This window comes from Oncorhynchus tshawytscha, linkage group LG04 (genome assembly GCF_018296145.1).
Source record: "Oncorhynchus tshawytscha isolate Ot180627B linkage group LG04, Otsh_v2.0, whole genome shotgun sequence".
Classification (NCBI taxonomy): Eukaryota; Metazoa; Chordata; class Actinopteri; order Salmoniformes; family Salmonidae; genus Oncorhynchus; species Oncorhynchus tshawytscha.
The window spans coordinates 72,163,486-72,187,020 of record NC_056432.1 but is presented as its reverse complement, the minus strand read 5'-3'; the positions used below and the strand labels follow the sequence as shown (position 1 = coordinate 72,187,020).

Genomic DNA, 23,535 nt, shown 5'->3' with positions numbered 1-23,535 from the left:
AACATTTAAAATATGGTAATCTAGGGCATTATTCAGATTATTTACATAAGGAGATATTCATTCAGTATTTATTGTGATCTCATGTCTTGGCTTAGCAACTATAGTTTAAATTAAATTTTAAAAAGTTGCCTATGGCCAACAGCCAGGTCATTAAAAGTCAACATAGTAGCATAGGGATTTTATAAATGACACAGATAAAATGACATGTCCAGATGCCGGGCTGGTTGGCACCAGGAGTGGCAGTCAGCAGTGCTACAGTACCGCCACCAGGCATCCATGACTGGTCCACAATCTACCACACTGACCACATGATCACAAGACTTGATTGCTGGAGTATGACTCACTAAGGATTTTATTTTTCCTCAGAGAATTATTTTATTTGACCAGTTCACTGCAGTTTGTTGTAGTTCTCTAAAATGATTTCTGATGGGTTAAATATCTAGCTGAGAGAATCGCTCCAATTATTTCAAGATGCACGGCCTTTTATGTGCATGTCTTTGAAACGCAGCACTGAGTCATGGGAAACCAATGTTGGAGCAATAAAAACTAAGTACAGTATCTTGAGTGTAAAATCCCAATCAGGGAGCCATTTGGTCCTGAACTCCATGGAAAATGCCACATGTCCCACTGTGCTCAGGGGCTGTGAGCTGAGGAGAAGAGGAGAGGAGCCCTGAGCCCCAGCCCACTACAGCCAGCCCAGCACTTTCCTCTCCTGTGACAAAGGCTAGAGGGAGAGAGAGGGAGGCAGGGAGCCCTCCCCCTCTCTATGAGGGAACGAGGGAGGGAGGGTGGTGGAGGGGAGTTGAATGGGACCAACTAGTGACCTCAGGCAGAAAGAATGTGCCCGTTTGCTCAGGCGGCCCGCTCCCTTAGCAGAGCACCACAGTCAGCGAGCGCCGAGGGCTTTGTGTTTCACCTTCCAGATGCACTCGCCAGAGCAAAGGTCACCAGACAGACACACAGCAACATGCCCCAACTCTGGCTCACTGGTGTGTTGTTGATTTGAATGTAATGGTTTTTATAAGTTTAGTCACTCTGAATTAAAAGAGCTCCTCCTCTGTAGTCAACAGGAAATATGTTTTTCTCTCTCGTCCAGCCTCCAACTCTAAATGCTAATAGTTCCTCGCTTTCAGTCTTAAGTCTCACCTATTGTGTGAACAGCATTCTTCGGCTGCTATAGCCATTTATGTGGGTGTTAATGTATTGCTATCTCCCAGCAATGTGACACTGTGTGTGAAATACAGTGATTGCATTCATTTGGGTGTAAAAAGGGGGACATGTCTTTCCCAAGCCGGGACACGCATAAAATCAATGGCAGCTCAGGACGGCAATTAAATCTGACTAATCCTGCAGATTTATGAGCTCCATGCGCTCTGTCTGCCAGGCTGAAGTCACTGCGCTGCCAGAAAGAGAAGAGACTGCTGCTGCCATTTAGTGCATTTGAATGGGCATGCATTAAGAGAAGCATCGCAGGGGGCGCAAAGGCCAGGGCCAGTGGGAGTGAGCAGTGAGGAGATCTTTCCTTTTAGGTGGAATTCCCTTTTATCCTGTGGAATTTACTGCTACTGTGCTCATGGAGCCCCAAAATGGTGACTTTGGGGAGGGACTGACTGTTAGTATGATCCTGCCTATACCAGACATGGGGAAATCCTTTGCTCAGGCTCCTATATTTGGGCTGTGGTGGTGAGTGTGTGTGAGCTGTACACAATGGCAGGGGTAGTGGCGAGGAGGGGTGAGGAGGAAGGGGAGTTTGTAAAGCAGTTTGGGCCTGGTCTGGATGGTGGGGCTGTATTGATTGTTTGCTGGTTCTAAGTAGAAGGAGTCCCATGGGGATCAATGGATGACCAGAGTATTGAAACAGTAGTGTGGACCTCAAACGAGTAAACCTACATTATGCTACTATCATCTGCTTTAGTCACTGGTGTTTCCTGTTGACATCTGTTATTGTTGTGGCTTTAATGGAACAGAGAGGAGTCAGGGGAGTAGGAGGCAGAAAGTCAACTCCCATTTCTGTTTATTCTCAACAATGCAGTTTTGTAAAATGTATTTAAAATATCATCAGGAGAAGCCCCTGGAGCATTTCAGCATTGTTCAAAAGGCTGGAAACACTATTTCCTTGATGTATTAACTTTCTTATAGCCTACGGGTTGGGTAAAATCACATAGCAACAGTTTTACAGTCTTCACTTTGACAGGGTCTGATACAGGAACACTTCTATACCCCAGCTCACACACTTACTTCTCCTCTTCAGGGAGGAGGCTGAGAGGGAAAGCTTTCTACAACGTCAACGGCAAGGTCTACTGTGAAGAGGACTTCCTGGTGAGTTACAACATCTGTTGTCCCTGCATGCCTCCTTATGCACATGCATTTATGTTTATGTTATGTTCATCACAGACTTGGGAGAGGAGCGGTTGCACATTCAAAACCCTCCAGAGAAAACAGACTTTCACTGCTACAATTAAAGTTAAGCACCACCCCTCCAATTCCCACTAATTTCCCCCAAATTTCCCCAAGGAGCACAATTACCCCACTGCTCTCATCCCATTACTCCCCAGCACTTAGAATTATAGAGGGAGGCAGAGTGGCTGTGGGCAGCTGCAGGCCTCAGACGGACTCCTGTATGATGTATCCATCTGCCCAGGCTGAACACAATGGGAAACAGACACAAGTTATTACTATGTATTGATCTCTTATAGACGTCCGTCAATCTATGATCAATGGGAACCAGGTGTTTTATAGCAGTCGTTTTTGACTTCCAAAAAGATACAGACCTTATTACTACTGAATTAGGTTGTTAGGTTGCCATTTACTTACTTAATGTAAATGAATCACTCCATTACACATAGACATTGCCCCCTAAAACAGACTTTTAATTGGTTCAGAGGATGAGTGCTAAGACTGGTATTGGGTTTCCTCATACTATAGATGTAAAGAATAGATCCTAAAGGGATCAGATGGTGGATGTGATAAAGTCCCTAGCTTCCTCAAGAGTATTGACCACCAGCTTTGCCCCGTCATAGTCTGTCTTGGTGGGTTAAAGTGAAAATCTGGAGTCACCCTCCCCATGCACCCCTCACCACCGCATCTCCACCTGCTGCCCCTGTCCCACCATTACCCTCCCCCTCCTCTCATCAGGTCATGACCTCTGGGTCATGTGCTTTGCAGATGGTCACTATGGGACAAACATAACGATGGTAATGCATGTATAACTCACATTTAAATCCCTCATTGACTTCAATGTGATATCTTATGTTCAAGTTACACATGTCTTACCTCGAGTTCGGGTACATCTCCTTGTGTTTGTGTGACTGTGGTGCAGACTTTTGGAGACCACCAATAGTAGAGAGCTGAGGACTGGATGTGTGCTGTACTCCTTCTGTTAGTAGAGTGCTCTGATGGGTTTGGTTTAGGACAGGTATCGTTTCAGCAATGCCGCTGGTCTCTCATATACATCTCAACCAAGAAAGGAGACAAAGGAAAAAGGACCAACTCCTTTCACATCAATATAAAGAGACCAGCAGCACCCCCTATAGATGGTGTCATTTAGGCTGTACTCTGGGTCCCTACATTTACATTTAGGTCATAGTGTTAGGGGTTCTCAAACCAGGGTTGGAGTCAATTCCAATTGAATTTGAAATTCCAATTAAATTCTTGAAATCATTTAAGAAGTGGAGAATTTACATTGAAAACAATTCTATTCTATTCAATTGGAATTGACTTGGAATTAAGACTATTTGGACTGTTTGAATTGAAATGGAATTGAATATTTGTGGAATTGTTCAGGAAAATATTGAATTGGGAATTGAATTATTGGAATTGACTTAACATTGGAATTGAGAGGAATTGAATTATCTCTGAATTCAAAGACTGACATACAATTAAATCTGAATTAAATGGAATTTACAGGGAGAAGGAAATTAGAATTTAGTTTGTGGAATTAACCCCAACCCTGTCTCAAACACTTAAAGGTGTCAAATTTAGCCATCCTCTCTTTTGTAATGCTGCACTCCCAAGTCTCAACCATACACAGTTAACATTCACCATGTAACAGTTTCCATTGCTACATGTTAGAATCAAAACAAACCCCATGATAAGTCTCTTTTTTTAATCTCCCACAGTACTCTGGCTTTCAGCAGACGGCAGAGAAGTGCTTTGTATGTGGTCACCTCATCATGGAAATGGTAAGAAATAACCTAATACTGTAGGAGGGCCTGCTAGATAGTGATAGGAGACAATCAGCAGAACAGTATGCCTGTCCCTCTCTGGGATCTCTCTTTGGAAGTACTGTATCTCTTCTTGACATGTGGCATCATACCTCCTAGTTTAGTTTTGTTTCTGTATCTGAATGCCAACGGGCTGGTGTGATTGACTCCTACTGAGGCCTCAATCTCTAGCCTCACTCTTATCTCTGTGTGTGTGTGTGTGTGTGTGTGTGTGTGTGTGTGTGTGTGTGTGTGTGTGTGTGTGTGTAGATCCTGCAGGCATTAGGCAAGTCCTACCACCCTGGCTGCTTCCGCTGTGTGGTCTGCACAGAGGGTCTGGACGGAGTGCCTTTCACTGTGGACGTGGAGAACAACATCTACTGTGTTAAAGACTACCACACGTAAGGACATGTGTCTCTCATAGAAAATGCCAACATGTGATGAAGTCTGCATGCAAGAGTTTCTTCATTCCACAGTACTCTTTAAATCCTGGTTTGTGCTGAAACTGATATAAATTATGCAGCATGTACCAAGACTTAACTTCTACTCTGTTTCCCCCACAGGGTTTTTGCCCCTAAATGTGCCTCATGCAACCAGCCAATCCTCCCTGCTCAGGTAATGATGTGACAATGACTGCTTGTATCCTCTTAGCTCCTGTCACTAGTTGTCAGAGTCATATATAATATATACTGTCGAGGGTTGGGCCAATGCGGTTTCTGTCTGAACGTTCCGAGATTGCCATTTTCTCCTCCATAGCCGTTGCTAAGTGATAATTGATGCTTCCGCGCTGTGCTGTTTATTTCTGATAGTTTTCAAAATCTATGAAGATTTCCAGTGAAGGCAGATGAGCAATTAGTTGACACCACAACACAGTACCGACATGGATACACTTTATCCCCAATGCTAATCAATAAAAACCTCTGTTAAATTCGCTGCTCTATTTTGCTTGTTTACAGCGGGTCATTTCATAGGGAATTGTCGGAGAAGCTCTCGTATCGTTACGACTCCTACATTTTGAGAATAAAGGCACTAACAGGGTGTCCCTTCTAAAACCTATGGCGTCCGTTCTGACCCAACTCTCTTAATATACAGCTCTGGTTGTTGGTGCCAGTGGAGACGGGAGGGTCTGACTGACTGTGTGTGTTTCCTGACAGGGCTCTGAGGAGACCATCCGGGTGGTGTCCATGGACAAGGACTACCATGTGGAGTGCTATCACTGTGAGGTGAGACAATGTCATTACCAACCTGTTTGTGTTTCTTGTCTTATGTATGTGTTGAACGTAACCAGCACATTGGCTATGATCATTCATCCATTTTAGTGTAAATGCTACGGCAGTGTGGGTGTATGTTTCTGTGAGTATGTGCACTACACACACAAACTGATCCTGAGTGAGGGGCAACCCAATGTGGTGACTCATTGTCCAGGCACATTCCAGAGTTGACCTGTGGGAGAGGAGAGGGTAGGGCTGATAGCGCTGGACTCAGCTGGACATCAGACCAGGGGTCGTTGTTTGACTACCCTGGAATCTCAGCACTCTGAGATACCGCTCAGACCACTTACTCACTCAGACACATGTACAGGAAATCATCCCACATGACTTACAAACCTCAGTGTAATCAAAGTAATTAGTGAAGTCAGCCAAATTGAATTCCTGACAGTGCATTCATTAACACAGCAGTTTAATGATAGCTGTGTCAAGTGTGAGTCATTGTAATCAGGGCTCAAATAAAGTGTGATTGTAAGTGTGTGTGAGTTTGATCAAGAATTCCATGTTTAATGGCAAAAGCTGGTTGACTCATTTCATTATCACACATTCCAGGGAATAGCTCATATCCCGTCTAGGTGAGTGATAAAGGTATTATGTATACAATAGGTAATCATTCAGCAGCCTCTGTGGGGTTGATAGTCATTACAGGGGTCTGAAGTCCAGGTCGGCAGGGGATGGAAAATTCATCACATATTTAAAAAATGGTTAAGAGCCCCGTATGTAATTATTTTTTTATTTATTTAACCAGTCAAGTCAGTTAAGAACAAATTCTTATTTACAATGACGGCCTAAGAACAGTGGGTTAACTGCCTTCTTCAGGGGCAGAACGACAGATTTTGACCTTGTCAGCTCAGGGATTCGATCTAGCAACCTTTCAGTTACTGGCCCAACGCTCTAACTTCATACCCAAACTCCACCTCTTCGTAAACTTGACAGGAATACCCATCAGCGGCCTCTCATATCAGTCCAGAGGTATAAAAGGTACAGTAAATATTTGAAATATGGATAGTTTTGATATCCAGCACCTGCTCAAAGGCATTGGATGGGTGTAGGGCTGGGCAATATGGCCAAAATCTCATATCCCGATATACAGTGCCTTGCGAAAGTATTCGGCCCCCTTGAACATTGCGACCTTTTGCCACATTTCAGGCTTCAAACATAAAGATATAAAACTGTATTTTTTTGTGAAGAATCAACAACAAGTGGGACACAATCATGAAGTGGAACGACATTTATTGGATATTTAAAACTTTTTTAACAAATCAAAAACTGAAAAATTGGGCGTGCAAAATTATTCAGCCCCTTTACTTTCAGTGCAGCAAACTCTCTCCAGAAGTTCAGTGAGGATCTCTGAATGATCCAATGTTGACCTAAATGACTAATGATGATAAATACAATCCACCTGTGTGTAATCAAGTCTCCATATAAATGCACCTGCACTGTGATAGTCTCAGAGGTCCGTTAAAAGTGCAGAGAGCATCTTGAAGAACAAGGAACACACCAGGCAGGTCCGAGATACTGTTGTGAAGAAGTTTAAAGCCGGATTTGTATACAAAAAGATTTCCCAAGCTTTAAACATCCCAAGGAGCACTGTGCAAGCGATAATATTGAAATGGAAGGAGTATCAGACCACTGCAAATCTACCAAGACCTGGCCGTCCCTCTAAACTTTCAGCTCATACAAGGAGAAGACTGATCAGAGATGCAGCCAAGAGGCCCATGATCAATCTGGATGAACTGCAGAGATCTACAGCTGAGGTGGGAGACTCTGTCCATAGGACAACAATCAGTCGTATATTGCACAAATCTGGCCTTTATGGAAGAGTGGCAAGAAGAAAGCCATTTCTTAAAGATATCCATAAAAAGTGTCGTTTAAAGTTTGCCACAAGCCACCTGGGAGACACACCAAACATGTGGAAGAAGGTGCTCCGGTCAGATGAAACCAAAATTGAACTTTTTGGCAACAATGCAAAATGTTATGTTTGGCGTAAAAGCAACACAGCTCATCACCCTGAACACACCATTCCCACTGTCAAACATGGTGGTGGCAGCATCATGGTTTGGGCCTGCTTTTCTTCAGCAGGGACAGGGAAGATGGTTAAAATTGATGGGAAGATGGATGGAGCCAAATACAGGACCATTCTGGAAGAAAACCTGATGGAGTCTGCAAAAGACCTGAGACTGGGACGGAGATTTGTCTTCCAACAAGACAATGATCCAAAACATAAAGCAAAATCTACAATGGAATGGTTCAAAAATAAACATATCCAGGTGTTAGAATGGCCAAGTCAAAGTCCAGACCTGAATCCAATCGAGAATCTGTGGAAAGAACTGAAAACTGCTGTTCACAAATGCTCTCCATCCAACCTCACCGAGCTCGAGCTGTTTTGCAAGGAGGAATGGGAAAAAATTTCAGTCTCTCGATGTGCAAAACTGATAGTGACATACCCTCACGCGACATACAGCTGTAATCGCAGCAAAAGGTGGCGCTACAAAGTATTAACTTAAGGGGGCTGAATAATTTTGCACGCCCAATTTTTCAGTTTTTGATTTGTTAAAAAAGTTTGAAATATCCAATAAATGTCGTTCCACTTCATGATTGTGTCCCACTTGTTGTTGATTCTTCACAAAAAAATACAGTTTTATATATCTTTATGTTTGAAGCCTGAAATGTGGCAAAAGGTCGGAAAGTTCAAGGGGGCCGAATACTTTCGCAAGGCACTGTAGGTAATTTCATATCCCGATAACGATACACATCATGATTTAGCACATTTTCTGTAATAAATAAATAGCTTATATTAAATGACCACATGTAAAGGCCTATTTCTTATTACATTTTGAATTATACTCAACAAATAAAAGGTACTTACTCATGTTTGATTATTTCTCCTTTTATTTAGAACCTTTGTGCAAAGTTTCAACTAAAATGTCAAATGTATAAAATCTCAAAAGGTCAATACAATACACTTCAACTATAGTTGCAAACAAAATAAAAATAGGCCTAAAATATATATATATATATATATATTGGGGGGGCTTGCCTGTTTTGCATGTTATTTTGGCATTAATACATGTTACATATCAATTTGTATTTGGTACCTTGGGTCGAGTGTTAGCACATGAAACCCCTGTTTCTGGACCGTGTAAACTGGGGCCATGTCTTTGCAGATGTAAGTTGTAACGGCAGCTGTTACCTCCTTCCATCTTCGTGATGCTTTGCCATATGCTGTGCCGCGGGCAAAAGCCTCTTGCAACGCCTGAGTCGGGGGGGTTGTTTTGAGCACTCGACTGTACTTGTTTGGGTCTCATCTGTAGACTCTCTCCATACTGTTTCACATGATTCTTGCGTAGGTGGTAAAAGAGGTTAGTGGTGTTTGAGAATGTTGTCGGGACCGGCCTGCGGCATATTTTTGCAGAGGATGGTTTTCTGGTCTGTGTCAAACTTTTCATCCCCAAACCACGTCTACGTGACCGTAGTATCCCCTCTTTTAGGTACGAGCTCCGTGTCTCTGTGCTCTGTGTCACGTTCACTCTCCTCCATGTTTGTTTGCGTTACAAATTTCCGTGTGGAAGAACGCAAAGTGTTGTCCAATTGACAATTGATTTGCGACACAACGAAATAAACTATAGAGCATAATATGAAGCGATAGACGTTTTTATATCGTCACACGATATATATCGTCATATCGCCCAACCCTAGATGGGTGTATATAATATTTTCCTTCACAAATGTCTAGCTACTGCAGTTCACTGAGTCTATCTCTCTCCCTTGGTGTTGTAGGACTGTGGCCTCCAGCTAAATGACGAGGAGGGTCACCGCTGTTACCCCCTGGATTGCCACCTGCTCTGTCACGGCTGCCACATCCGCAGGCTAAAGGTCGCAGTGCCCGCCCACCCGCCCCCAGCTACCCACTACACGTCACTGAGCTGTGAGAGGAACCAACCCCAACCCACCGCTGACCCGCCTCCCAGGTGACCTGAGACAACATAGCAGAAAGAAGAAGGAATCCCCCGCCCACGGAATCCCGGGAACTTCGGAACAGACAGACCCTGGGAGACTTCGCTCTCTACTTGCCGGCCGTGCCCTGGGGAGAGGAGATAGATACAGGGCCATGGACAAGTCACAAGACCGGGCTGGGAGAGTCCACGTCTCTCTCTCTCTCCCTTTCTCTCTCTCTCTCTCTCCCTCTCTCTCTCTCATCAGTTTTTTTCTCCCTCCTTTCGGTCTATGAACAGTGAAGCAGGCTGAGGCCCCAGCCCACCCAGATACCCTGGCTGACGTCAGCACAATGACCCCTGCACATTCATCACAGTGGGGCCTGGCCTGGATGGAGGGAGGGGGCCACTCTCTCTCCATCCCTCTCTTTTTTACTGCCTTTCTGTTTTCTTCATTCCTTCGAGCTGAAGCCCAATGCCATGATGCATTTACTGCTCCTCTGTCAGAGAGAGAGAGAGCCGGACAGCGTCTCTGCCAGGAGGCTGGGAGGCCATGAAACAGGTCGCTACATAACATTCCAGCACTGTCTGGCAGGGTTAGAGGGTTGGACATGCTGTGCCTTCAGAGTGGCCTTCCACTGAGAAACCTTACCGCATGGTGACAGTGACAATGGCACAATCCAGATAGCTACGGCTCCTTTTGGCTATGCAAGGGTACTGAGTCTACCAGCAACAACCAAGCTCCTTCATGTACCACCTTCATGTGACTCTGTGACACACCCTCCTGTACCATCCCTTCATGTGACTCTGACACACCCTCCTGTACCATCCCTTCATGTGACTCTGTGACACAGTCTCCTGTACCATCCCTTCATGTGACTCTGTGACACAGTCTCCTGTACCATCCCTTCATGTGACTCTGTGACACAGTCTCCTGTACCATCCCTTCATGTGACTCTGTGACACAGTCTCCTGTACCATCCCTTCATGTGACTCTGTGACACAGTCTCCTGTACCATCCCTTCATGTGACTCTGTGACACAGTCTCCTGTACCATCCCTTCATGTGACTCTGTGACACACCCTCCTTTACCATCCCTTCATGTGAATCTGACACACCCTCTTGTACCATCCCTTCATGTGACTCTGTGACACACCCTCCTGTACCATCCCTTCATGTGACTCTGTGACACACCCTCCTGTACCATCCCTTCATGTGACTCTGTGACATAGTCTCCTGTACCATCCCTTCATGTGACTCTGTGACACAGTCTCCTGTACCATCCCTTCATGTGACTCTGTGACACACCCTCCTGTACCATCCCTTCATGTGACTCTGACACACCCTCCTGTACCATCCCTTCATGTGACTCTGTGACACACCCTCCTGTACCATCCCTTCATGTGACTCTGTGACACACCCTCCTGTACCATCCCTTCATGTGACTCTGTGACATAGTCTCCTGTACCATCCCTTCATGTGACTCTGTGACACAGTCTCCTGTACCATCCCTTCATGTGACTCTGTGACACAGTCTCCTGTACCATCCCTTCATGTGACTCTGTGACACAGTCTCCTGTACCATCCCTTCATGTGACTCTGTGACACAGTCTCCTGTACCATCCCTTCATGTGACTCTGTGACACAGTGTCCTGTACCATCCCTTCATGTGACTCTGTGACACACACTCCTGTACCATCCCTTCGTGTGACTCTGTGACACAGTCTCCTGTACCATCCCTTCATGTGACTCTGTGACACAGTGTCCTGTACCATCCCTTCATGTGACTCTGTGACACACCCTCCTGTACCATCCCTTCGTGTGACTCTGTGACATAGTCTCCTGTACCATCCCTTTGCTCCAGTGCTACTTGGCATAGTGGATGTTTGTGGCACCAAATGCCCTGTCAGTAGCCACAGCGCTAGCCTGGGCTGGCACTCATTCCACTTAGCAGTCTTAGAAGACGTGACCTCGAGAAATTCACAAGCAGTGTCTCAACGATTATATAACAAGATAAAAAGTTAGAAGCATGTAGATTGCCTATATATTTTGCAGACATTTTCCACATAAGATTCTAGAAGTGTAGTGTATTTTTTTGCTGCGTTATTATTATCAAATGGAATCGGAGGCCAAGCGAGCTGTCGCCGTCTTAACGGTCCTCTGAAGGGTATTGGTCCGTTGTTTAATTTCTCCTCAAGGACACATGTCCTAGAGGCCTCTGTGTTGTCACTCTGCTTGGTCATGCGATCCACAGACCTGTTAACATGTACAGTTCCACACACTGGTTATTTGACCCATATGGTAGCACTGAGTAAATGAGTGTCTGACCATCGAGAGTCCCCACATATCCTCGTCATGCACACGTTACTGTGTCATACCTACTGGTTGATCTGATTGTCTGGTTGGTTGTGGGAGTTGCTGGTCCAACCCATGTCTCTGGGAATCCATCCCCCGTGTTTTCCCTCGCTGGTTGTGCCGGTGTGTGTGTGTGTGTGTGTGTGTGTGTGTGTGTGTGTTAGTTTGTTGGTCTATAGACACTGAGTGTACTAAACATTACGAACTGCTCTTTCCATGGCATAGACTGACCAGATGAATCCAGGTGATGTCACTTGTTAAATCTACTTCAATCAGTGTAGTTGAAGACAGGTTCAACCTGATTTTTAAGCCTTGAGACAATTGAGGATTGTGTTCTGTGTGCCATTCAGAGGGTGAATGAGCAAGACAAAATATTGAAGTGCCTTTGAACGGGTTTTGGTGTAGGTGTCAGGTACCGGTTTGTGTCAAAGACTGTAACGGTGCTGGGTTTTTCCCGTGTGTATCAAGAATGGTCCACCAGCCAAAGGACATCCAGCCAACTTGACACAACTGTGGGAAGCATTGGAGTCAACATGGACCAGCATCCCTCCGGAAGGCTTTCAACACCTTGTAGAGTCCATGTCCGATGAATTGAGGCTGTTCTGAGTGCAAACGTGGTGTAACTCAATATTAGGAAGGTGTTCTTAATGTTTGGTATACTCAGTGTGTACAGAAGTGTGTGTGTGCGCGTGTGTGTGTGTGTGAGTGTGTGCACCAGTGGCAGTGCCATGGTGCATGTACCTTGTTGAGTGAGCAGGACAACAGCCATCCAGCTCCACAAAACGACCCATGCTCTCTCAATCTCTCTCCAACAGAAAGGATGGGTTAAGGCTCTGACTCAGGCCTACCCAGTACCTGCTCACAGTAGCCTAGTCAGAGGAACTGTCCTCTCATACTACTGAATCTAACAGACAAGGAGGCTGACGTAGAGATTACGGAGAGGAGTGGCCGACACAGGCATCATGTGCTTTCTGATGTATCCCTCGATGAAATTCTTTGGAATGTAATTATTAGTGTATGTTTGGCAAACTGTTGTTTAATTTTTGCTCTGCTCCCAGTTGTACATTTTCAAAAGTGAAAAAGGCTAGTATCCCTGGAGTACATGTTTTTGCTGGGAAATTCCCTTTGATGGTAGATAAACTGAATCTCAGCATAGTATGATGAGACTCCTAGTCAAGGAATGTGTAATACACTTGAAGAATGAGGCAATGGCATTTTCTGAACTGTAGTTTGAATAGTACAATAAGACCCACTCATCAATCTCAAATAATTTTCCATTAAATCAGAAAATGTTTAAACTTGACAAGAGTTGATCCCCTTTAACAATGTCTTAATACACCTCTTTTAAAACATACTACTTCAGTTCCATTTCTATTGCATAGCACACAGCTAGTTTCCCCAGACCTGTGCATAAAGAGGCTAGTTTTCCTTTCATCCTCTGTCATAAATCACTCTGAAAGTGAAGACTTCTCTCTCTCCTATCAGTAGTTTTCAATAAGCACATATGACACCTCTGTCACATCACTTTTGTATCGCTTTTGTATAAGTGTTTGATTACCTAGATGGTTCATAAAAAAGGAAACTAGATTTATTTATCTAAACATGAAAAAGTCTAAAGTTATTTAATGTATTAAAAATCGGGACGTATCATTTAACTGTAGATTATATCATCTGCTTTTTAAATAAAGTGGTTTTGTAGCTAACTTAAACCAAATGATGATGTCTTTTTTGTTGTATGTGAAGTCATGATCATTTCTATCCAAATGATGGCACTTTGTTGAACTACAACACAAATACCACAATTAACATGTTATTACCATTTTATTGCATGCTGTAATGTAGTGCTGCCATTGGACATACATCAACAACGAAATCTGGTAAACTTGGGAAGGATATGGGAATGATTTAGCCTGAACTTGATAGTGATATGGACAACTGGCTTTCCCATGGCCTTGCCTTGTCTCCCAGTGGAGAAGATGGATGCTTACAAAGATGAAAAATCCCAGCTCTGGATGAAAGTCCCATGCTGTTGTTCATGCCTTCCAGTTACCTCTGTGCACTCAGATGTTTGTTCTAGAAAGATATCATCATCAGATCAGAGCTACTGTAATTGTGGTGTGTAATTACATCCCCGCACGCAAGTCTCTCCAGCAAGTCGTGTGATGGAGGATCCCTCAGAGAGCAGAGCAGAGAGCAGCCCCCACCGTGGTATGTACAGTATGATAGCTCTGGTCCTGTCAGACATCACTGATAGGGTAGTCTCTGGGGTGTTGTTGGCTCTGGAAGTAAACAGTCCATCTGCACTTTACTGGAATCAGAGGCCATGTATCATGCATCTCAGATTGCGATTGCTGACATCGTTTTCCCTTTTGCCCATTGTGATCTATAAGGCAAAACTGATCCTAAATCAGCACTCCCATTCTGAGACGCTTGATACTTACAGCCCAAGACCCTCACTACTGGACTTGTTCTGGTCACTAAATTTGAGTTATGATGAGTTGGGGTTGACCATCAATTCACTCATCAAGTTCTGAATCTTAAAATGAGATAGAAGCATCTAAGACACACAGACAATCTGCTCCGGGTCTGTTTCTGCACATTTACCCTTTGTTTTCTGTCTATAATCAGGTTTAAATAACACTACAGGGATTATAAACTGAATCAACTTAGCAAACTTTCTAGATGAACAAGAAGATGGCACCCCCACGGTTTCCTATTGTACAAGTGAGAGGATTTAAGACAGATTCTTAAATTACCTGTTGGACTACATTTGTGCCAATTGGAGCATAAAGTAGGATGGTTACTGTAATGCTCCTCTTAAACTCTTAAGTGAATCCCCCAACTCTATAATACCTCACAATAACCACAAGCCTGGAGGAGCCACCTCAAGTACACTACAAATACCACACAGTCACACATTGGGCCTATGGAGATTTGGTTTGCAAAGAGGTGGTGGTTATATATTTTTCTTTGTGACAGTCAAATAACATTTTATTTGTCACATAGACATGGTTAGCAGATGTTAATGCGAGTGTAGCAAAATGCTTGTGCTTCTAGTTCCGACAATGCAGTAATAACCAACAAGTAATCTAGCTAACAATTCCAAAACTACTACCTTATAGACACAAGTGTAAGGGGATAAAGAATATGTACATAAAGATATATGAATGAGTGATGGTACAGAGCGGCATAGGCAAGATACAGTAGATGGTATTGAGTACAGTATATACATATGAGATGAGTATGTAAACAAAGTGGCATAGTTAAAGTGGCTAGTGATACATGTATTACATAAAGATGCAGTAGATGATATAGAGTACAGTATATACGTATACATATGAGATGAATAATGTAGGGTATGTAAACATTATATTAGGTAGCTTTGTTTAAAGTGGCTAGTGATATATTTTACATCATTTCCCATCAATTCCCATTATTAAAGTGGCTGGAGTTGAGTCAGTGTGTTTGCAGCAGCCACTCAATGTTAGTGGTGGCTGTTTAACAGTCTGATGGCCTTGAGATAGAAGCTGTTTTTCAGTCTCTCGGTCCCAGCTTTGATGCACCTGTACTGACCTCGCCTTCTGGATGATAGCGGGGTGAACAGGCAGTGGCTCGGGTGGTTGTTGTCCTTGATGATCTTTATGGCCTTCCTGTGACATCGGGTGGTGTAGGTGTCCTGGAGGGCAGGTAGTTTGCCCCCGGTGATGCGTTGTGCAGACCTCACTACCCTCTGGAGAGCCTAACGGTGGTGGGCGGAGCAGTTGCCGTACCAGGCGGTGATACAGCCCGATGCTCTCGATTGTGCATCAGTAGAAGTTTGTGAGTGCTTTTGGTGACAAGCCGAATTTCTTCAGCCTCCTGAGGTTGAAGAGGCGCTGCTGCGCCTTCACGATGCTGTCTGTGTGGGTGGACCAATTCAGTTTGTCTGTGATGTGTACGCCGAGGAACTTAAAACTTACTACCCTCTCCACTACTGTTCCATCAATGTGGATAGGGGGGTGTTCCCTCTGCTGTTTCCTGAAGTCCACAATCATCTCCTTAGTTTTGTTGACGTTGAGTGTGAGGTTATTTTCCTGACACCACACTCCGAGGGCCCTCACCTCCTCCCTGTAGGCCGTCTCGTCGTTGTTGGTAATCAAGCCTACTACTGTTGTGTCGTCCGCAAACTTGATGATTGAGTTGGAGGCGTTTGTGGCCACGCAGTCGTGGGTGAACAGGGAGTACAGGAGAGGGCTCAGAATGCACCCTTGTGGGGCCCCAGTGTTGAGGATCAGCGGGGTGGAGATGTTGTTGCCTACCCTCACCCCCTGGGGGCGGCCAGTCTCTGAGGTTGTTAAGTGTGTGTCATCCCACTTGACAATTTATCATTGAGCTTTTGGCATCACATTAGGTCAGAAATAATCACATAATCAGATACTTTCAAATTAAAATAAATCTATTCACTATTTGCTGTGATTGCAGGATGAGATTCTCTGAGATGATTTGTATTCCTTCATTTGGGTCATGTCATGCTCATGATTAGATGTTTATAGAAAAGTAATATTACTTTTATATATGTAAAGAACTTTTCATTATAGATGAAAAATCTCAAAGTGCATAAAATAAAATATAAATAATACAATGACTATGAGGTTAAAGTGCAGACTGTCAGCTTTAATTTAAAGGTATTGTCATCCATATCTGGTGAACCGTTTAGAAATTACAGTCCTTTTGTACATAGTCCCCCTATTTAATGGGACCAAATGTATTGGGACAAATTCACTTATACAGTATGTGTATTGAAGAAGTCAAAAGTTTAGTATTTGGTCCCATATTCCTAGCACACATTGACTACATCAACCTTGTGACAACAAATTTGTTGGATTCATTTGCTGTTTGTTTTGGTTGTGTTTCAAAATATTTTGTGCCCAATAGTAATGAATGGTAAATAATGTATTGTCATTTTGGAGTCACTTTTATTGTAAATAAGAATATAATATGTTTCCAAACACTTCTATATTAATGTGGATGCTACCATGAGTATTTTTCAACAGCACAATGACCCAACACACCTCCAGGCTGTGTAAGGGCTATTTGACCAAGAAGGAGAGTGATGGAGTGCTGCATCAGATGACCTGGCCTCCACAATCACCCAAGCTCAACCAAATTGAGATGGTTTGGGATGAGTTGGACCACATAATGAATGAAAAGCAGCCAACAAGTGCTCAGCATATGTGGGAACTCCTTCAAGACTGTTGGAAATGCATTCCAGGTGAAGCTGGTTGAGAGAATGCCAAGAGTGTGCAAAGCTGTCATCAAGGCAAAGGGTGGCAAAGTCACTAAAAGGATGACTAGATATGGGTGGTGGGGTAGGAGCCAGAGTGAGATTAGGGTTGGAGGATACAATGTTCTTTTGGATGGTGTTGATTTTAGCCTTGAAGAACTCAGCAAATATGTTGCGTTGTTCGGTAGTTGCTGTGGGATGGCCAGAGTCTGTAGGGGGGAGGAGATGACTGATGATGGAAGACTTTACATGTTTTTTCAGGGGCTAGGCTGTTTAAGTTGTTCCTTAGAGCGCTATTATATAGGTTAACCATCTCATCAGGGGTGGACTCATGACATCAGCTTGTAGGGCAGGGCAAGCAGACTCCCGGAAGAAGGACGTGTCAAGGGATTTGATGTTTCTGAATTTAATAGTGTGCTTGGCCGGAGCTGAAGTGCAGGAGTACTCACAGACATTGTCACATCTCTATCATCAGATACACCTATCTCATGTATATCCAGGTCTGAGGCAGGGACTTCTCCAGTGATAATGAAGTCTAGGGTATGTCCACGATTGTGTGGAGTTGTTGGCTCCAAGGAAGTCAGGATGTCAGTGGCATAGGAACATTTTCTTGAATCAACGGAATGTTGAAATCAACTTGGATAACAACATTGAAGAGGGTAGAACACAGAGAGATGATCAGCTCAGAAAACTGTCTTAAAAGAGACTGTGTTGGTTTTAAGGGGGCGATAGATTAGTGTCACACTGGGGGGATTGGGAGATTTATAGGGCCCTTTCACATACAGTATGACTGTATGGATCGTAGAGCGTTTGGTGCTCTAATCTGTGCTATTAAGCACATGCGAAACACAAACTAACCCTGTCTGAAACAAATTCAGGACCTGCGTGAGTAGCAGTTCCAAGATCCAGGACTAGAGTACCAGGTATTGTGACACGCCAGCGTGAGTCGCATGGAACTTTTTTGCCCGTTGTAAATGAGATACCCACTGGACACACATGTCATTTCAATGTCTAGTTTTAGTTTAGATTTGGTTGAGTTGTCAACTAATGTGAATTCAACATGACATCAAACAAACATTTCTTCATGTCACTGGATTTAGGTGAAAAGTTTTGCAACTGCGACCAGGCCAAAATAAAACAAAGCAGTGCGACAACAACACGGAGTTAGACATGGAATAAACAAGCATACAGTCAATAATACAATAGAGAAAGTCTATATACAGTGTGTGCAAATGAGGTAGGATAAGGGGGTGAGGCAATAAATAGGCCATAGTGGCGGAATTATTACAGTATGGCAAATTAAACACTGGGGTGATAGATGTGCAGAAGATGAGTTATGTTTGTTACTTGAACTCTGTGAAGCATTTATTTATGCTGCAATCTGAGGTGCAGTTATTCTAATGTATTTATCCCCTTCAGCAGAGGTAACTCTGGGTCTTCCTTTCCTGTGATGGTCCTCGGTTTCATCAGGGCATCAGTTTCATCAGGGCACTTGGTTTTTACGACTGCACTTGAAGAAATTTAAAAATGTCTTTATTTTCCGCATTGACTGAACATCATGTCTTAAAGTAAGGATGGACTGTCGTTTCTCTTTGCTTATTTGACCAAATAAGGCGATCTTCTGCATACCACCCCTACCTTGTCACAACACAACTGATTGTCTCAAACACATTAAATATATTACACTTTTAACAAGGCACACCTGTTAATTGAAATGCATTCCAGGTGACTACCTCATGAAGCTGGTTGAGAGAATGCCAAGAGTGTGCAAAGCTGTCATCAAGGCAAAGGGTGGCTACTTTGAAGAATCTCAAATATAAAATACATTTTGATTTGTTCAACACTTCTTTGGTTACTACATGATTCCATATGTGTTATTTCCTAGTTTTGATGTCTTTCTTATTATTCTACAATGTAGAAAATAGTCAAAAATAAAGGAAAACCCTTGAATGAGTAGGTGTCCAAACTTTTGACTGGTACTGTATATATTTTTTAAATAAAAAATATGTCCCCCTCCACTTCTAATTCCAACGTTGCGCCCTTGCCGTTTCCTACCACCTCTCCATCCTCGATGTTTGAGCTTTTTCCATAGGATTCCAAGTTGAATTGCTCATTTTTTTAGTTCCTTACTCAGGCTTTGTTTTATCTTCTTCAAATTATGAAGGAATCTTCCGTAAGTAAACAATGCCAATGTGCCCCATTCCTGTCCTTTGTTGTCATCCAGGAGATAATAGGTGAAACTCTTCAATGCAGGTATTCAAAAGAAGCAATCAGCTAGCTTTACTTTCTTGATGCATTTTTTTGTCTAATTTCAACATTGAGGTAAAAAATTATTGGATAAAAAATATCAATACCTGATTAGCTACTCAAAATAAAAATGCTTGTTAAAAAACACTTAAAACAATACATTACAATGAAATAGCAGCGCAATCAGCCTAGGCTGCCATAAAGGCGCCATGGCAACAATGCCTTGATTCTCTGTCAAGTGTACAGAGAATACCATCAGCATACACAATTAATGCTATTCTGAGTGTAGAGAGGTTTATATTTGTCATACAAAACTGAATTGCCTGACTTTGCTTTTAAAGTAGTGAACAGAATCATTGTTGATCAGGAAATGTGCTGCTTTTGATTTTGAGGTATTCCCCTCTGAAGTCCAGAACAAAGGCTGTGAAGGCCTGAGGTTGGTCAGTCAGCAGGCCTGGAATTCAGGAGCGGTTGGTTGTGACAGAACAGAGCCTAGAGCTAACATGGATTGGGAAAATGTTTATCAGGGCCAGTGCAGAAAATGAAGGTCAGCACAGGGTTGAGATAGAAAGCATACAAACTGACCCGCTGGACTAGAATGTTGGGATGGTTCCAAGGACAGGTTCAGTGGCAGAGACCACCTTAATATACTTTTTAAAATGTATACTCACCAAAATGTATTTACTTCTGCCGTTTGGTTGTTCTGTGTAATGGATAATGGATAGGCATTGCATTGGGCAGGACTGCAGGAACTGGAAGTAGATCATTTAACTACTGTTATCCCCTCACGCCATCTCTCTTTCAGACTGTATTGGTGAATGAGTGGGCAGGTAGATTTTACTGGTAAAATATGTACTTACAATAGAGCTCATTCAGGGTCAGACGCGGAGGAGGACGTGTGAGGTTCTTACCAAGTCTCCTAAAATACACCTCAACCCATCCAGATAAATCACACTCAATGTCATTGTAATCTGTTATGACTGAGACATGCTCAGGTATAATTCAGTATGGATATGTACTGTACTGTATATGTGTAGGCATAAACAGCAGAACAGTCTGTCCCCAACTGGGCAGCCGAGCTGAGCGCTTCTGAACAGTCATGTTCAGTTCAGTCTTCGTGAGGAAGAACTCTGGTGTTGGTTGACAGCTCCAGGAGTTGGGGCACAAAGCACTCTTTATGTGTGTGTGTGAGGGTACCGCCCTGTTACTCAGGGAGCTCTGTGTGTGCGGTATAGCTGGAGCCCCAGGGACCCACTGTGAGATGAGATCTGTTACACCATACAAAGGAAGCCTTCCCTCTGGAGCACAGAGATCCCTCCACCACCAGGAGCCCAGGCTGAAATATGCAGTCAACAGAATGACCTCATACACAACATGATTCTATGGTTACAGACACGTTAGTCTGTGGTGTTATATCTAAAAGTGTACCAATGAAATGTGTTAGATGTTAAATAGTTAACTAGTTAAACATCAGGGTGTGACCTCTGACATGTTAATATCAATTTGCATTACTGCCCTCTATGACCATCAACAACGTCACCGTGCTGGAGCGATAGAACGCCAACTGAAGGCTCAAGTCGATTTACTCTTCACTCCAAAATCACATGGCTTGAATAAATGACAGAGAGGCGGCCACGGGCCCGTGAGACTAAACAAGCCACAGCTGTCTGTCTGGTAGTTTGGCAGAAATCAAGTCAAAAAGTTGATTGTCGTGGGGGTCATAAAAACCTGGCATGTACTGTATGTCTCAGAGATGTGACTGACAATATCACTGCCACCCCTGGCAGACTGGGATCCACAATGCCAGGGACCACCCAGAGCCTCAGGCCCACAGCTCCATTGTTTCCACTGTCCCCCTATATTTTATACTAGTCAGCAGTATGATGACGAGGAGCAATGCCTGCCCACGCACTTAGACTAACCTTTATATAACTCTAGTAGTCGTGGGAAATATGGAACAGGGCCTGACTAAATGGCCCCTTTTTACAGCTGTAGGCCGAGGGTCTGCCATGTGAGGGATGTCAAATGCAGATTCAGACTGGAGACCAACTGATCAAATGAGAGGGCCATCCTCTGGGTTATAAGAGAGGAATCTGTGAGTTTGCTTTGCAAGTATTTCAGGAGTAATATTTGCCTTAGAAAATAAATATCCCATGGAAAGTGTGTTGAGATATGAGATCATATTTGATCAATGGCATCCCTGCAAAGTTCAAGTGACTAGCAAACATAACTGTCGAACTGCAGGGTGAATTTCTCCTCAGAATGAAGTTTTCATGGTACGTGTTACACATGCAGAAATGTGTCATACATACAGTATTGACTTCAAAATATTCCAGGAGGCTTGTGCTGGTCCTCATTGTTAAGCACATAGCTTAACAACAGGAATTCAAATCATCTCTCAAGTGATGATGAGGCATAGACAAACACAAACCAGCTGGCTAATAGCCAGTTAACACAGCTCCTACTTTCTGTCACCTCTGTGAACTTGGGAATGTGTGTACAGACTGGAGGGGTGACGTTGCCTTGGCGACTGTAGTGTTGGAGGTTGAGGGGCAACTCTTAAACAGGCCTCAGTGAGAATGACTGACAGGTCAACCAATAAAGCATGCAGGGGGAATGTGGGGGAATGCAGTAGGCATGGTTTTTGAAACATCTCAGGAACATGCTCTGAACTGGCAGTCGTATTCATGTTCAAAATTCATGGTTTCAATGGAACAGTTTGAGCTGCATTCCTGAATGTAACTTGAAAAGTGCATGTGTCCTAGAATGGGTTGGTAGGCTATTCGGCAGACTACTTACTCAAATACTTTTCTCCCTGACCAAGCAGGTGCAAATATAAATCAAGAAACATCTTTTCTCTCTCTCTCAAGCTCCAAAATGATATCAAAACTCGCTTGTTATATTCTGTACCACTGAGCCTGAAATAACTCAGGCTAAGTTATGATTGAAGTATAGAGTTGTTGCCAAGCAACAGGATTGCTGAGCCCATCACAGTGTCTTGGGTCCCTTGGTTTTTCTCTTTGTGCTCTTTGGCACTCAATAAATTATAACTAGGAGCAGTTTGGTACAGAGAAAAATAGTACTTCTAGGTTGGTTGAAACAAACATCACATATTCTTGCATACAGTATTATGGAAAAAGCATGTGCGGAGCAAAGTCATCTGTAATGTACTTGCTGGTCTTATGATGAGACATACACTGAGCGTACAAAACATTAGGGACACCTGCTCTTCCATGACAAAGACTGATCAGGTGAATCCAGGTGAAAGCTATGATCTCTTATTTATGTCACCTTCTACACCTTCCATCAGTGTGTAGATGAAGGGGAGGAGAAAGGTTAAAGAAGGATTTTTAAGCCTTGAGACTATTGAGACATGGATTGTATATCTGTGCCATTCAGAGGGTGAATTGGCAAGACAAAATATTTAAGTGCCTTTGAACGGGGTATGGTAGTAGGTGCCAGGCACATCGATTTGAGTGTGTCAAGAACTGTAAAACGGTTGGGTTTTTCACACTTAACAGTTTCCTGTGTGTATCAAAAATGGTCCCCCACGCAAAGGACATCCAGCCAACTTGACACAACTGTGGGAAGCATTTGAGTCAACATGGGCCAGCATCCGTGTGGAACACTTTCAACACCTTGTAGAGTCCATGTCCGATGAATTGAGGCTGTTCTGAGGGCTAAAGGGGGTGAAACTCAATATTAGGAAGGTGTTCTTAATCGTTTGTACACTCAGTGTATTCTTGCATACAACATCATGGTAATGTACTTGCTGTATTTATGATGAGACATATTTGTGCATTGCACAGCAAAGTAATCTGTAATGTACAAGCAGAAATTAGGATGAGACATGGTTTGGTTGAAATTCACAGAGTATTTTGTTTAATGGAGTTTTAGCCACATATCATAGAGTTAATGATGATTAAACTGTCTCACATTGAGGGGCCTGCATATCAAATGATGTTTTCCAGATGTATTTCTGCCTGCTGTTTGTTTTTCTCTGAGTATGGATGCTACTTAACAGTCTGTGATGTCTGGGGATTTGTGGGGATGGAAAATATAGGAGACAGATTGACCTCTGACCCTGTTGTTCCAGAGAATAAGCACAGCAGTGATTTGCTCTGAGGCTGGTTTGGTTTATACTGGGCCAAATCTGGGGTCCTCTAATGCCATCTAGTGATGGTTTGGACATAGAGGAACACTTTCATTCCCCTATGAGTAAAACTCATTGGATTTATTGAGAGTGTGGTTTGAAAGTAGTTTCC

At 43.3% G+C, this 23,535-nt stretch overlaps 1 protein-coding gene across 1 annotated transcript in view; it reads left to right on the top strand.

Moving 5' to 3' along the window:
- LOC112249608 (Wilms tumor protein 1-interacting protein homolog) overlaps positions 1-11,998 on the top strand; it is a 39,970-nt gene extending 27,972 nt beyond the window's left edge. Inside the window, exons 3-8 of the mRNA XM_042321196.1 lie at positions 2,252-2,319; positions 4,119-4,181; positions 4,473-4,603; positions 4,766-4,817; positions 5,357-5,425; positions 9,251-11,998. Coding sequence (XP_042177130.1) covers positions 2,252-2,319; positions 4,119-4,181; positions 4,473-4,603; positions 4,766-4,817; positions 5,357-5,425; positions 9,251-9,445 — 578 coding nt within the window. The 3' untranslated portion in view covers positions 9,446-11,998. The remainder of the gene's footprint in view (positions 1-2,251; positions 2,320-4,118; positions 4,182-4,472; positions 4,604-4,765; positions 4,818-5,356; positions 5,426-9,250) is intronic.
- The last annotated feature ends 11,537 nt before the right edge of the window (positions 11,999-23,535 follow it).